Source organism: Penaeus chinensis, chromosome 1, assembly GCF_019202785.1.
Source record: "Penaeus chinensis breed Huanghai No. 1 chromosome 1, ASM1920278v2, whole genome shotgun sequence".
Taxonomy (NCBI): domain Eukaryota; kingdom Metazoa; phylum Arthropoda; class Malacostraca; order Decapoda; family Penaeidae; genus Penaeus; species Penaeus chinensis.
Window position 1 is genome coordinate 35,621,392 of NC_061819.1, and position 15,858 is coordinate 35,637,249.

Genomic DNA, 15,858 nt, shown 5'->3' on the forward strand with positions numbered 1-15,858 from the left:
TACTTGTATCATATTCTTTGTTTCATATTAATCAGATAAGCTCTTTGTCTTTTATGTACAACATTTGTATCAAGTTTTAAACTATTTATGAATGTATCTCTTTATATTACACTAGTTGTGTTATCTTTTGTACTCATATTGTATCTAGCAAACTGGAGTAAATCAGTTTGACAGTTTTCCATTATCCCATTGCATGCACACAGGTTAAGAAAAGGGAAAGACCTCTTAATATATTCCTCATTTATTTGTGCTAGCTTCTTCACACTTCCCTCAGATTTCAGGTGTCAATATAACTGAGCGAGCAGAGAAACTTTTCTATGTGGTACATCCGGGAACTGAGACAGGTAAGGCATTACCCGAGAGCAACAAACGGGATGTTTAAATACACAAAAGTTCTCTCAATCCACACCTGACATATATTTTTTCTTTTATTTATCTATAATTATATGAAATATATTGTGTCCTCTCCAGAACCAAAGTGCTACTACATTATTGAGCATCAAGTTGATATATATGTGTATATTAGCGTTCTTGTTCAATACAACAACGTTCAGCTCATAACTGGTAGACATTTGTTCCTTTTGACAATTATAACCCTGATGGTCAATCAACGTTCAAAACCACCAGCAAATGCAACAAACATTATATTGGACAAGAAAACACAAAAAGAAAAAAAGTCATGACAAGAAAATCACCATAAAAATGTATATACACGAAAGAAAAATGTAAGAAAGGCAATCCACGTCCAGCTTAAGGTTGATGAGCACGTAAAAACAAAACTGAATATGAATCGGCAGGAGAAGAATGGGAAGGTACAAGTCATTCCACACATTTTGGGAAGGTTGGGCTTCCCCTTAAACTGAATAAAAAGGAAATAAAATATGAAAATACATCACAGGTAGATTCAACAAGGCACAAAGACAAAATCTCAATCTGTTATGAAAGAAGAGGGTTCCAAAAGTCAATCTCAGACAAGTACGAACACAATACTTCTCTGACAAGATGAACATATTAATCCATTTGAATTTCTCTTAAAACAGCGTTATCTTTGTCAGCCTGTTACCAATTTACCTGCTTACTCTTGTATTGACTAAAGAAGGAACTTCGGACTACAATACAATACCTTTATAGAAGTATCTAACCCCTGAAAGGCCCAATATAGTAATACAAATTTTCCACACAAAAAAATCATACGCAATAAATAACTGGAAACTATAGTAGTTAGATCAAAGCTATAAAACCGGATGATTATGACTGAAAAGGTACACAGTAAAAACAGTTAACTATATCAACTGAACCTTAACTTTAAAATTTGAGTGTAACATTCCAACTAAATATAACCTTTGGCTAGAAACTAAAACTGTGTATTCCTAGCTTAGAAATTCTTACAGTTAATAAAAAAAATTTCTATACAAAAATTACAAACATCTTCCATCTTGCTTTGTATCTATATATAAATCTCTTAAATCAAACAGCGAGTCTTTTTGCCCTTTTTTCTTGGACCTCGATGAGACATGAAAATGGGCACTGCAGTCTGTAACATTAAAAATATCAGGAAGACAGAATAGAAATCTATATATATATAAATATATATAACATGTACAATTTCTGATACACGCACACATCCTGAGGCTTCATGGTAGAGAGGCCAGAACATCAGCACATGACAATGCTACATTTCTTGCGACCTCCAATTCGTCTACTCATCAGTTCACTTGCAGAAGCGTCTATGACCAACACTGGTGAGCAGACCCCTTCTATGTCCTTGTCCAACAGAGTATAGGAGAAAAATATATTTTTTACAGTAAGGTACCACTCCCAGAGAAGGACAGACAATCCAGGCAGTATCTGATTTTTAGTATTTATGGTACATTTCTTTTCTGAATTACACAGGTCCTGTTCAAATCACATCTTCCTGTTTTCTCTTTGCACCAGATCTAAGACTTCTAAATGGATGCCTCCATTGTTCCTTAAAATATTTTCCTTGATATTTATACACACATCACTGAGACTGTACATTTCTTATACACTTTATATCCTTGTGACTGTACACATGACCAGCATGACACACAATTCGAGTTCCTCGTCAGCATCGAGACTCACTGGAGATTTGTGGGGATGTCGGGGCATCTCGGATATCAGCATACACGGCTGGCAGCTTTGGGGGGCTGAGATTCTTCAAGGGGGGCAGCGGTACCCCGGTCAGCCTAGCCACCTCCTCCTCCAGCTGGCGGTTGCGGCCCAACATGGCTACGTAGTTATGGTGTAGCTGCTTCTGGTAGCGTATAACTCGCTCCTTCTCCTCAGTCCATTTCTTGCGCTCCTCCTCAAACTGCTGTCTCTGCAGTTCATTCTCCCGTTTCATGCCATCGACCTCAGACTTGTACTTGTCCACCTGGAGGAGCAGGTCCTGGTCGTGTGCTCTCGCCTGGGAGCGCTGCTGCTGTGCCTGGTCCAGCTGCAAGCGCAGGTCGCCAGATTCACGGCGCTGCTGACCCATGAGGTCGTGCAGCGAATTGATCTCAGAGCGTCTCCGCTCCACCTCATTTTGGTACTGTCTCACTTGGGCTCTTAGGTGCAGCAGCTCGTGGCCGCGGGTCGTCTGGTCGCCCTGGGAATCCTTCAGCTGGGTTTTCAGCAAGGAGATTTCCCCTGCAAGAAAGAACAAAATTAAATCTCCATCCATAATGTCCTTTTCTTCAAGTTATCAACAGCTTGAGCATCCACAGAATGTGAGAAAAAATGCAGACAGCTAAAACTTATCAAGGAGCTGAAAAGTTACTTAACAATAACCATAAAAAACATCAATATACAAACCTGACTTCTGACAAAGATTCCACTCTGTCTCCTCCAGTTGGGTCCTCAGAGTACTCAGCTCTCTCCGCAACTGCTCCGTCTGACTCTGATGGCCGTCTCTCTCTCGGCGCACCTCCTCCAGCTCTGCCATCAGTTTCCTGCGCTCCTGCTGCAGCTGTGGGTTGAAGTTTAGATTTAATTATCATTAACTAAAAGGAGTGAGGTCCAAATTAAACAAAGTTCAGGCTTCTCATTTGATCAACAATTCTAACAGCAAGTTCACAAAACACTATTAAATTACATAAACACAGAATCACTTATTCATTAACGAAAGGGAGGTGATTACTACCTCGTACCTCTCTCCAGTACTTTTAGACTTTGATGAAGGTAGCTTACCTGGTATGTTTGGGTGGTAAGCTGCTGCTCCACCTTGAGCGCCTTCTGCTGCGCTGCCTTCAGGCGAGAGTCATACAAGTCTCTGATCTTCTTCAGCTCTCTCTCCCATGTCTTTTCCTTCTCCTCATACACCTGGAAGGATAAAATGAGGTAAATATTTTGTGGCAAGCTCATCATCAGTCCTAATGAATATTAACTATATCAGTCTCTTTATCTTATTATCATGAATACTACGAGTATCTAGCAATTGCCATAACTATTCCTGACACAATACTTTAGCGCTAAATTCCCTATCTCTTCTACCTCCCCCCCCCTCCCCCGGCAGGCCAGTGCCATCACGCACCAGGTCCCCCCCCCCAACCCGCCCAGTGTCCAGAGGTCCCCAAGTGTCTGAGTCCCCATGAGCCCGGGAGCCCTAGGGCGTCTGCTGCCGGTCCGAGTCTCGTGCGCGTCGCGGCCGCCGTCTCCCGCCCTACCTTGAATATCACCTGCTCGTTCTGCTCCATCGTCTCGCGGAGCGTGTTGATCTCGGAGTCCTTCTCCTTGAGCATGGCCTCGAGTTCCGCCACGCCGGAGTCGGAGGGCGAGGGCGTCTGGTGGTGCTCGTCGAGGGTGAGTTCGCTGATGGAGCCTGCCACGGAGCCGCAGATGGTGCGGTCAAGGCCGGGGTTGGAGCCCGTGACGGACACGGACCGGTCCAGGCCCAGGTTGGAGCCGCTCACGGAGCCCGAGCGGTCCAGGTTGGAGCCCATCACGGACGCCGACCGGTCCAGGGCCACGGTGGAGCCCGAGCGGTCCAGGCCCTGCACGGAGCCCGTGTGGTGGCCGCCCATGCGCGACAGGTTGGTCACGGAGCCGCCCATGCGCTGGTGCAGGCCGCCGCCGACGCCGACGCCGCCTCCGCCGCCACCGCCGCCGCTGCCGGGGCCGGGCGCGTGGTGGTGGTGGTGGTGGCTGTGGTACTGGTACTGGTGGTGGTAGGACTCGCTCGAGAGGTTCTTGAGGCTGTCGTAGCGCGGCAGGTCCGTGCTGCTGGACGAGTAGCCGTTGGTGCGGCTGTAGGTCATGGCGGCGGCGTTGTCGTAGGCGCTGGACAGGCGGTTGTCGTAGGCCGACAGGCGGTGGTGGTGCAGCTGGCCGTCCTCGATGTTGCTGCACGTGGACTGGTGCGACGGCGGGCGCGGCGGCGGCGGCGGGTACGACGGAGGGCTGCCCGTGCTGCTGGTGTGACTGCTGCCGCTCGTGTTCATGTTGTTGTTGTTGTTGTTGTTGGCGCTCGTGTTGCTGCCGTTACTGCTGCTCATGCTGCTGTTGTGGCTGATGTAGCTGCTGTTCTTGTTGTTCATGGAAATGTTCTTGTTGTTGTGGAGCTTGGTGAGGCTGTTGTACTTGTTGTTATTGTCGGCGTGGTCGTAGTAGCCCCGCGAGGACAGCGGCGTCACCAGCCCCCGCCGGTCCAGGGAGTAGCTGTTGTGGCTCAGCGTCTTCAGGTCGCCCATGCCTGCGGACGAGCGAGCGTTAGAAGCACGGCAAGGGAGGCATTAAAAGTAGCATTAATAGCCTTGGTTTAGAATTCCGGGATTATAAGTTGTAAGGTGATACATTCCTACTACTACTACTATTACCACAAGATAGAGAGAGAGAGAGAGAGAGAGAGAGAGAGAGAGAGAGAGAGAGAGAGAGAGAGAGAGAGAGAGAGAGAGAGAGAGATAGAGATAGAGAAAGAGAGAGAAAGAGAAAGAGAGAGAGAGAAAGAGAGAGAGAGAAAGAGAGAGAGAGAAAGAGAGAGAGAGAGAGAGAAAGAGAGAGAGAGAGAGAGAGAAAGAGAGAGAAACAGACAGAGACAGGGAGTCAGAAACAGACAGAGACAGGGAGTCAGAAAGAGAAAGAGAAAGAGAAAGAAAAAATCAGAATAAGAGAGAAAGACAAGCGAAATTATTAAAAAAAAAAAAAAAAAAAAAAAAAAAATCCTGCAGCATACCCCATAAATAAGGAACACGACCCCAAGTCCGTCCCGAGGCAGCGTAAACTGACCCCGGGGACACGACGTCACCCCAATCATTCTTTTCCCTTCCCCCCCCCCCCTTCCCATTTTTTCCCCTTTCTCCCACGCTTAATTTGTGAGGCTTCGTTGTGACGGCGACAGTTTTTTTGCTAGTTACGTATTTTTTTATTATTATCATCACTATTAATTATCATCAACATCACTGCTGTTATTAGGAAGAATATCATTAATCATATGACTAATTTCCACGATACTGATTTTAACAAATTCCAAAGCGTACCAAGAGGGAGACGAAGTAAACGAAGCAAATGTAGAAATGAGAGAAGGGGGAAATGAGAAAGAAAAAAGGAAGACATAAACAATAACAAGGCAAGTAATGAAAAGCAGACAAACACGAGGCCGTCGACCCGTATAAAGGGAGAAGAAAGGAGAGGAAGAAGGGTGTAAAGGGGGAAAAAAACAGTAAGAGAGGGAGAGGGAGAGGGGAGAAGAGAGGAGGAGGCAAGATAGACGTGTCCATAAGAATAAAATGAGAGAAAGCGAGGGAGAGAGAGAGAGAGAGAGAGAGAGAGAGAGAGAGAGAGAGAGAGAGAGAGAGAGAGAGAGAGAGAGAGAGAGAGAGAGAGAGAAAGAGAGAGAGAGAACGAGACAGGGAGAGAGAACGAGACAGAGACAAAAATAAATAAATAAAGAAAGAAAGAAAGAAAGGAAAAAAGAAAGAGAGAGAGAATGAGAAAATCCCGAGAAGCAGGAAAGCGACGGAAACTCAATACCGACGCCGCCCTTCCATGCCCGCCAGACGTCGTGGGGAGGGGAGGGGGGAGGGGGGGGGGAGGCGAAGGAAAAGAGGCAAAGGCAAGAGAGATGGGGAGAGAATAAGGAGAAGGCGGTGATGATGTAAGATGGGAGGAATGGAAGGGAGTGAGGGAGGGAAGAAGGGAAGGAGAGAAGAGAAGGGGAGGGAGTAGGGAGGGAAGGGGAGAAGGAGAGAAGGAGAGAGGGAGAGAAGGAGTGAAGAAGAGAGAGAGAGAGAGAGAGAGAGAGAGAGAGAGAGAGAGAGAGAGAGAGAGAGAGAGAGAGAGAGAGAGAGAGAGAGAGAGAGAGAGAGAAAGAGAGAGAGAGAATAATAACGATAATAATAATAACATTAATGATAATAATACTACTATCAATAACAGATTCGCGCAAGACGAGGTCACGGCAAAACAATCTTATCACGCATTTAAAAAACAACTTGGCTTGCTTATGCTTGTTTATGCTTGCGAGGCATATCGGGGATGACTCTCCCTTCCTCTCCCACGCTCTTCTTTATTCTATTTTCCTTCATTCGCCATCTTTGCACGAGGGAAAGCGATTGGAACTTTCTCTCTTTCAATCTGTCTCCTTTTTTTCTTTCTCTGTCCGTCTCTCTTCTACTTTATGTCTGTCTGTCTCTCTCTCTCTCTCTCTCTCTCTCTCTCTCTCTCTCTCTCTCTCTCTCTCTCTCTCTCTCTCTCTCTCTCTCTCTCTCTCTCTCTCTACTTCATCAATTCTATCTTTCAACGTTCTTCTCCATCATCACCTTCTTCTTCTTCTTCTTCTTCTTCTTCTTCTTCTTCTTCCTTTACCTCCTCCCTCTCCTCTCCCCCTCCCCAATGACCAAAACCCAAACACGCCGACCCCTTGCCTGACCTCGCTCCAACGCCTTATCTGCGACCTTTGACCCCCAGCTGACCCATAACAGTGAAACGCGATTTATCACAGTGGACGTCATGGCGCCCTTCTTGTTTCAAGGTAATTTTTAAAGGGTATTTTCTCCAACATTTAAAACTTTTGAATGTGAATACATGTAAATTTCCAACGTACAAAAGAAATGTATTTTACAAATCTTAATTGATATTCAATTTTTAAAAATTAAAATGACAGAGCAGCGATAGTCACGCCGTTTTCTATACGCCAAACAATGACGTCAAGGGTGGACTAATCTAATCCGGAGCGTAACCACACATTCGTGATAATGCAAATATGAATTATACATATAACAAAAAAAATAATTTCCTTTAATTCGTTAATTAATCTTCACCTATATTACAGCACAAATTAAACCAAAGTATCTTGATTCGCACGATCTCCAAAACCGAATGAATAACAAAAAAAAAAAAAAAAAAGAACAAAGACCAAAAAATAACCAAAAAGACAAACACACAAACGAATCAACTTACTCCCATAGTGATGAATCCCGCCCCTAACCAGCGTGGGCGTGGAGGTGTAGCGGGGGTCGGGGCGCGATGGGGGCGTGGTGTTGGGGGTCCCTGACTGCGACGTGACCCCCCCACTCCCAGGGGAACCGCCCATGAGGACCCCCTGGGGAGAGACCCCGCCCTGCTGCCCTGGGGTCGCCACCGGCTTGAAGGCGATGGGGCGGATCACCACCTTGCCCTGGGGGGGAAAGAGAGGGAGGGTGAGTAAGACAATACATCAGGATAAAAAAAAAAAAATAATAATGGTAATAAAAATAAAATAAACAGATCAAATATAAAGAAGTAAAACCGTATTATATATATTTTTTTAATGAAATAAAAGATATAAAAATGAGAAGTAAAGAGAAGGAGAGAGAAAAACCGTCAAATCCTAAGAGAAAGAAAGACAGAGATAAAAACAAATCCGCGAAATCATATAAAAACAAGAAAGAAAAAGAGAGATTAAAATAATATACAAGAGATTAAAACAAGTCGGTGATATCGCAAAAGAAAGGAAGATAAAAATAAAACCATGGAATTATGAAAGAAAGGGAGAGAAAGAGAGAGAGATTAAAGTAATGACAATCGACACTAGAGATGATATCAGTACGATAATGGAATATAACAATGCACAATAAAATATAAATAAAAATAACTGCAAAACGAATAAAAGGGACAATTGAAAAGAGGAAATGATAAGACGGACACAATGGCAATATCAATAACATACACACAAGAGAAAATGAAGAAAATGATAGGGAATAGGGAGGAAGGAGGAAATCGGAATAAAATAGAGCAATAAATATAAACAAAGCAATAAATATAAACAAAGAAACTGCAATAAAATCACAGGGGTGTAAATCAAGTCAGCTTCAATAGAGGATCTTTGGTGGCAAAAAACAACTTTAAAAAATATCCGAGTTGGGAAGAATATACTATAAAATGTAGTTCAGATTTATCGATAAATTAGCAACCGTGGTTTGTGTGTGAATATTACAGGTTTTTATTTCTCTTTCTCTATCTTTCTATCTCTCTCTCTCTCTCTCTCTCTCTCTCTCTCTCTCTCTCTCTCTCTCTCTCTCTCTCTCCCTCTCTCTCTCTCTCCCTCTCTCCCCACTTCTCCCTCTCTCCCCACTTCTCCCTCTCTCCCCACTTCTCCCTCTCTCCCCACTTCTCCCTCTCTCCCCACTTCTCCCTCTCTCTCCCCACTTCTCCCTCTCTCTCCCCACTTCTCCCTCTCTCTCCCCACTTCTCCCTCTCTCTCTTTCCTCTCCCTCCCTACCTCTTTCTCCCCTTCCTTTCCCTCCTCTCCTTCTCCCTTCTCCTTCCCCCTCGCTTCCTTATCTCCCTCTCCTTCGCCCGTCCCCCCTCCCCCCTTTACAACCCGCGACGAACGACACCGCCAAGGTCGCGGTTCATTTCTGACCAAATCCTTCATGTTTTTCTATTGACCATTTTTTTTGTTTTATTTTTGTTTTCAATATTTTTACGGAGCGGCGTCTTTCTCTCCTCTTCGTCCTTCTCCTCCTTCTTTTTTTTGTTTTCCTGTGAACCGAAATCGCCTGGGATTCGGGTCTTAAAATCGCCTGGTTGTTCGGGTCTACGGGTCACTTGGAGAGGGTAGACTTGAATTATCGTTTTGTGTGAGGTTTCTGTGCCGTTCTTGTTTCGTTGGTCTGGTTTTCGTTATCTTCTCTCTCTATCTCTTCCTTTCTCTCTCTCTCTCTCTTCCTTTATCTCTCTCTCTCTTCCTTTATATCTCTCTCCTGTCTATCTTTATCTGCCCTATCGGTTTTCTGTCAATCTACACACACACACACACACACACACACACGCATGCACGCACGCAACACACAAACACACACACACACACACACACACACACACACACTACCCCCCAACTCCATCCCACCTTCAGTTCCCCCCTCCCCCTCCCCGTCCCCCACCCCCCTTCCCTCTCCCCAGGGGGAAACCCAGGGCAACTTCTAAGACATTTCGCCTCCTTCGAGTGGTCCCCGACACGTAAACACACTTTGCACAATCATTTCCTCGGAATCGCAAGTATGTGGACACTTGAAAACGATATACAAGCGATAATAGGAAAGAAGAAGAAGAAAAAAAAAAAAAAAAAAAAAAAAAAAAAAAATCTGTAAAAGGGTAAGCACGTAACTACACCATTCGGCTATCTTGACAGTGATTCTAATTGCCGATTATCGCATCCCTTTTCCCCTTCCCCTTCTCCTCACCTCCCCCCTCCTCTCCTCGCCTCCCCTTCCTCCTCCTCCTCCTCCCCCACTCCTCTTCTCTTCCTCCTCCGCTCCCCCTCTCTTCCTCCTCCGCTCCCCCTCCCTTCCTCCTCCTCCTCCTCCTCCTCCTCCTCCTCCTCCTCCTCCTCCTCCTCCTCCTCCTCCTCCTCCTCCTCCTCTCCTCCTCTTCCCTCTCTCCTCTTCCACTCCTCCATCCTCCCTCCTCCTACCCTCCCTTCCTCCCTCCCTCCTCCTGCTTTCAAATCGTAAACGACATTTAATTATAAAATGTCATTATACATGCGGTGTTTCCAAAGGATTTCTGGAAGTCTTGCAAGGACCTAACACGGGTCTTAATGTTACACACTCAAGCCACTGCGTTTGATGTTTAATTTTAGACCGAGAACATTAACAGTAAATAATAATAATGATAATAGTAGCTGTAGAAGTAGTCGTTGCCGTAGTAGTATTTGAAATAGTATTGGTAAGGATAACAATGAAATAATAATAGCAATAATAGTGATAATGATACTAATAGTACTGATAATAACAAGAATAACAACAACAACAATAATAATAATAACAATAACAGCAACAACAGAAGGATCGAATGATCAACTGAGATAAGATGTGACATTTCCGCGACTTTTAGCAAGTACAAAGAGACAGTGACGTCCGTGGGAACAAAAAAGAACAAAAAATGAGGAACGCATTGTCCTCGTATAAAAGATTACGTCGGATCAAATAATTAGCCTTTGTTGTGGACAAAACTGGTGAGTTTCCAGCCATGATGAAGATAGAAATGAGAGAGAGAGAGAGAGAGAGAGAGAGAGAGAGAGAGAGAGAGAGAGAGAGAGAGAGAGAGAGAGAGAGAGAGAGAGAGAGAGAAGGGGAAAAGGGGAAAAGGGGAGAAGGGAAGAGGGAGGGAGGGAGGGAGGGAGGGAGGGAGGGAGGGAGGGAGGGAGAGAGATAGATAGATAGATGTAGAGAGAGAGAGAGAGAGAGAGAGAGAGAGAGAGAGAGAGAGAGAGAGAGAGAGAGAGAGAGAGACAGAGAGAGAGAAAGAAAACCAAACAAAGAAAGAGAAGCTTACAGATCAGCCCCACCGAAACCAGAAGAGAAATCGGAGAATTAACGAAAACGAGTGTGAAACAGAGTGAGAAGTGACACGCGTGATAACTGGAACGAGAATCGGTTAATAAATCAGAACATCGATCAAAGGACAAGAATCCTCCTCCCGTTACCCCCCTCCCCCTTCACCCCCCACCTCATTCCCCCTCCCCCTCTTCGTCTGGGCGCAAAGACAGGAAATGCTGCGGTGTAGATTTTTTTGCGATGGATCCACTTGGGAGGCTACGTACGGAGAGGGAGAGAGGGATAAGAAGGAAAGAGGGAAAGAGGGAAAGAGATAGAAGAGAAGTTAAGAGAAAGAAGAAACACTGAGATAGATAAGTAGTTAGAGAGGAAAAGAGAGACAGAGTAGAGAGAGAGGGTGGGAGGGAGGGAGGGAGGGAGGGAGGGAGGGAGGGAGAAAGGGAGGGAGGGAGGGAGGGAGGGAGGGAGGGAGGGAGAGAGAGAGAGAATCAACCCACCCGCGTTTCCCAAGACGCACATCCGGACGGGCGGCCGGGCGTAAGAAGTGCGCGGAGATGCCTCGTGACCACAGCCGAGACGCCCACGCAAAGCGGAACGAGTCTCGCTCTCTTGCAGGAGTCTGCTTCTCCTCGGCCTCACTCTCTCCACCCCCACCCCCCTCCTCCTCCTCCTACTTCTCTTCCTTCTCTTCATCACTACCTCGATTTGCATCTCCGCCTTTTTTTCTTCGTCCTCCAACTCCACAACCACATTTTTCTTCTTCTTCTTCTTCTTCTTCTTCTTCTTCTACTTCTTCTTCTTCTTCTACTACTTCTTCCTTCTTCATCTTCTTCCTCATCCTCTTTCCGGTGTCTCTGCAACTTCCTTCCCGACGCGCCAGCCGAGCCGAAAATAATGCGGAAGATGAGCCTTAAAGACGGGCATCACCGCCGACGTCATGCTCACGCGGACGACGGGGGAGGAGGCAGGTGGAAGGGGGGGGGGGGTGAAGGAAGGATGGTGGGGGAGGAGAGATGGGAGAGAGGAGGAGAAGAGATGGGAACGGAGGTAGGGAGAGGAGATGGGAGAGAGGTAGGGAGAGGAGGAGAGGAGGAGAGAGGAGGATGGGAACGGGGCGGGAGAGGAGGAGAGAAGGTGAGAGGAGATGGGAGAGAGGTAGGGAGAGGAGATAAGGGAAAAAGAGATGGGAGAGAGGTAGAGAGAGCAGGAGAGGATGAGAAGAGATGGGAAAATGGTAGAGGAGTATATAAGCGCCAAGATAACGAGAAGACAAAAAAAAAATAAAAATAAAAAAAGGAACATCATGGCAATATGAATTTCAAGCCTTCATGTCACCACAAAAAAAAACTAAACTAAAAAGAGATAATGGCAAGTAACCAAAAGAACTTAGAACCCAACAGAGGAAAAACAAAAAATAAAAACCAGAAATGACCCGACTTTCTCCCCTTCTCCCCTCCCCCCCTTTTCCGGAGCGAGCGCCATGCAGCCACTTTCCCTTTCCGCCGCCGGAGTCAAGGCGAGGCGCCCCGGGTGGACACGACCTCCTGCAGTGTAAGTAAATCTCAAGGGACGATCCCGTTATGACACTGACCCCCCCCCCCCCCCCCGCCCGCCCGCCCGCCTGCCCGTTCGCCACGTCCCAAACCTTTCATTAACGAAGTCCTAATAAAGTCTGTCTGGCGGTCAAGTTTATTATCATTAAAACATATCAACACAGTAGGGAAAAAAGGTATAACTCCCTTGTACAAATTTCCAATCACCTGTCGGGAAAAAAAAAAAAAAAAATTCCTAGAATGCTCTGCGGGTTTTTTTCCTCCTTCGTCCCGGACGACCAAAGCAAACACGGCGGCCTTTGTTCCAGCCTACAGTCCTTCCTTCAGTACACGATGATAATGATAATAACAACACGTACGCGGCCGGCAAGACCCGCGGGCCGATTCTGAACAGACGCGTCCTACAAACAACAACAAAGGACGCCATTGTGTGCGTGCGCGTGTGAGCGTTCGGACAGCCGACATATTCCCCTTCGGCGGCCCCGCATGGCCGATATAGACCCATGCACACCGGACGTGCTTCATTCACGTCTCGGAGTCACAAGGAACAATGAGGCGACTCGCCCGCCCGCCTTTCCCTTCTTTCCATTCGCGGCCGCCTGCGCCCTTATCTCGGGGACCTCCAGCCTCGCCGCATTTGCATAATGGACGCTCGTTCATTCGCTCGTTCGTTCGCTCTCTCTCTCTCTCTCTCTCTCTCTCTCTCTCTCTCTCTCTCTCTCTCTCTCTCTCTCTCTCTCTCTCTCTCTCTTTTTTTTTCTCTCTCTCTCCATACAAATAAGTAAATAAATAAATAAACACACACACACACACGCCTATGTAGACAGATATAGATATATAGATATAGATAGATAGATATACATACATACATATGTGTGCGTGCATGCGCGTGTGATAGTGTGTGAATATGCGTGGAAGTGAGGAAGTGTGAGCGTGTGACTGCAAGCACAACCTCCGCGCGCGCACAACTTAGCGTCACCGTGAGTGCAACAGCGCCTGCAAGCGCAGCCGAGCGCACGCGAGAGCTCCCGCATCGTGACCTCTCCTGCACCACCAAATCACTGCAGCGAGAAGGCGAGCGTCACATAGATGGGGGCGTGGGCGGCACCGGGCGGGCGTGGGCGGCATCAGAGAGAGTTTGCCATGACTGTCATGATTGCACGTCACTCGATCCGCCGTAACGGATTCCGTGCCTCTATAAGGTATAATCTTACGGGCGAGTTATCTCCTCATGATGGCACCTGCACTCCGGACGCGGGATGCGCTCTCTCTCTCTCTCTCTCTCTCTCTCTCTCTCTCTCTCTCTCTCTCTCTCTCTCTCTCTCTCTCTCTCTCTCTCTCTCTCTCTCGCTCTCTCTCGCTCTCTCTCGCTCTCTCTCTTTCTCTCTCTCTCTCCACACATTGATATCTATATCAATGTATAGCCACCTCTCTATCTCTATCTATCTCTCGTCCCCCTCTCTCTTTTTTTATATTTGTCTCCCTCCTCGTTCCTCCATCCGTCTTCCTTCCTCCTTCCCTCTCCCTCCCTCCCCGCTCCCTTCCCTGACCCACCTTCCCTACAAACCCACCTAAGCTCACGCTACCCAAAGGCTCATTACCTACCTGTGGGAGGTGGCGAGACATGGGGTGAGGGGAGGGGGTAAGGGGTAAGGGGAAGGGAGGGGAGGGGGGGTAGGGGGAAGGGAGGGGAGGGGAGTGAAGGGGGGGCTAAGGACCCTAGGCCCAGGTGTCACGCTTATGTAGGCCGCCTCCCTCCCCACCCCCTCCCCCCTCTCCCTCCCTTACCTAAGCATCTCATGGCCCAGAGGAGATTCTCAACACAAGAGAGATCCGGGAGGGAGATTTCGGTCCAGGACTGACTCGATGATGATGATGCTGTGTGTGTGTGCGTGCGTGCGTGCGTGTGTGTGTGTGTGTGTGTGTGTGTGTGTGTGTGTGTGTGTGTGTGTGTGATTATTGTCACCAATGTATTATTTGGATAAATATTTGCATATGCTTCGATCAGGGGATAGGGAGGGAAGGTAGGAGACAGTGAGGGAAAGTAGGGGAAAGGGGGAGGGGTGAGGGAGAGGGAGGGAAGGTAAGGGAGAGGGAGGGAAGGTGGGGGAGAGGGGGGAGGTGAGAGAGAGGGAGGGAAGGTGAGGGAGAGGGAGGGAAGGTGGGGGAGAAGGAGGGGAGGTGGTGGAAAGGGAGGGAAGGTGGGGGTGAGGGTGGGGTGGGGATTTCTCGTAGGGTGTAGTGTGAGAAAGAAGCCGAAGACGTTCCGATCTAATCAGATCCACCCTTCCCCCCTCCCCCCTCCCCATGACCCCTCCACCTTCCCCTACCTCATCTCGGTAACAATTTATCCAGAATCGTCAGTGAGCATCTTCTGTTTACCCTTCCTCCGTTCATATCCGTCTCTCTCTCTCTCTCTCTCTCTCTCTCTCTCTCTCTCTCTCTCTCTCTCTCTCTCTCTCTCTCTCTCTCTCTCTCTCTCTCTCTCTTTCTCTCTTTCTTTTATTCCTATACTTCTTTATAGAACGAAATAAATAGAATGCGAGATGAAGTCCAAATGCGAGAAACGAATATGGAAATAAAGAGAAGAAAGAAAGCAAGACATGGAATAAACAAGAAATTCCTGTCCATAAAACCCTCATCCAAGTCTTTATTTCTCCCACGCCTCTTCCTCATTTTAATCCTCCCCTTTCTTTCTTTCTTTCTTTCTTTTTCCTTCTTCTTCTTTCTCCTTCATTTTCTTCTTCTTCTCCTCCTCCCATTCTCCGTCGTCGTCATCTACCTCCACCTCCACCTCCTCCTCCTCCTCCTCCTCCTCCTCCTCCTCCTCCTCCACCTGCACCTCCTCCACCTGCACCTGCACCTGCACCTCCACCTCCACCTCCACCTCCTCCACCTGCACCTGCACCTCCTCCACCTCCACCTCCACCTCCTCCCCCCCCCCCCCCCCTCCTCCTTCGTCCCAGCCAGGGTATGTTCCCACGCCCATCTGCGCCCCTCATTCCCCATTCTCCGCCGGGCCTCGTCATCTGGGCGGACGTCTCCCTGCCATAACAATCGCTCTCAGGAACGCTATCCTTCCTATGTGGGAAAAAAAATGTGTCTCGTATGCGGGAATCCGGAGGTATGTTGGGATAGGCGCTGGGCTATGCGGATGCCATTTCCTTGGGGGGGGGGGGGGGGGATTATACTTTTGATAAGCCACGGCAAATAAATGGCGAAACATGAATAATAAATAAACAATAATAATAAACAGAAAACCTACACAATAAATAGGAAAGCAAAATATATGAATAATCAATAAACAATAAATAAAATAAAACATTAATAATAATTAGACAAAAAAGTATGGCTATGAACATACTACATAAACCATATATTTTTTTTCAAATACACAAATAACAGAAAATAAAGAAATAAGCCCATACATAAAAACGGCCCCACTTTGACAACTAGAGAAGGATGGCTGTCAGTTCTCTGTGACAACACCCAACCAGGATACGGTGTTGTCAGCGCAAATCCACCGCTGCTAACACGGGCAGAGCGGA

The 15,858-nt window shown here is 47.1% G+C and overlaps 1 protein-coding gene across 4 annotated transcripts in view; it reads right to left on the minus strand.

Moving 5' to 3' along the window:
* Nucleotides 1-225: 225 nt before the first annotated feature.
* Nucleotides 226-15,858, minus strand: part of LOC125046183 (leucine zipper putative tumor suppressor 2-like) — a 98,062-nt gene continuing 82,429 nt past the window's right edge. For 3 of the 4 annotated variants that reach the window (XM_047643915.1, XM_047644087.1, XM_047644105.1), the window contains 5 exons: nt 7,399-7,615; nt 3,669-4,693; nt 3,193-3,324; nt 2,818-2,971; nt 226-2,652 (listed from right to left, as the gene is read on the minus strand). In XM_047643915.1, coding sequence (XP_047499871.1) covers nt 2,087-2,652; nt 2,818-2,971; nt 3,193-3,324; nt 3,669-4,693; nt 7,399-7,615 — 2,094 coding nt within the window. In that variant the 3' untranslated portion in view covers nt 226-2,086. The remainder of the gene's footprint in view (nt 2,653-2,817; nt 2,972-3,192; nt 3,325-3,668; nt 4,694-7,398; nt 7,616-15,858) is intronic. The other variant, XM_047644007.1, reaches the window with a different exon arrangement.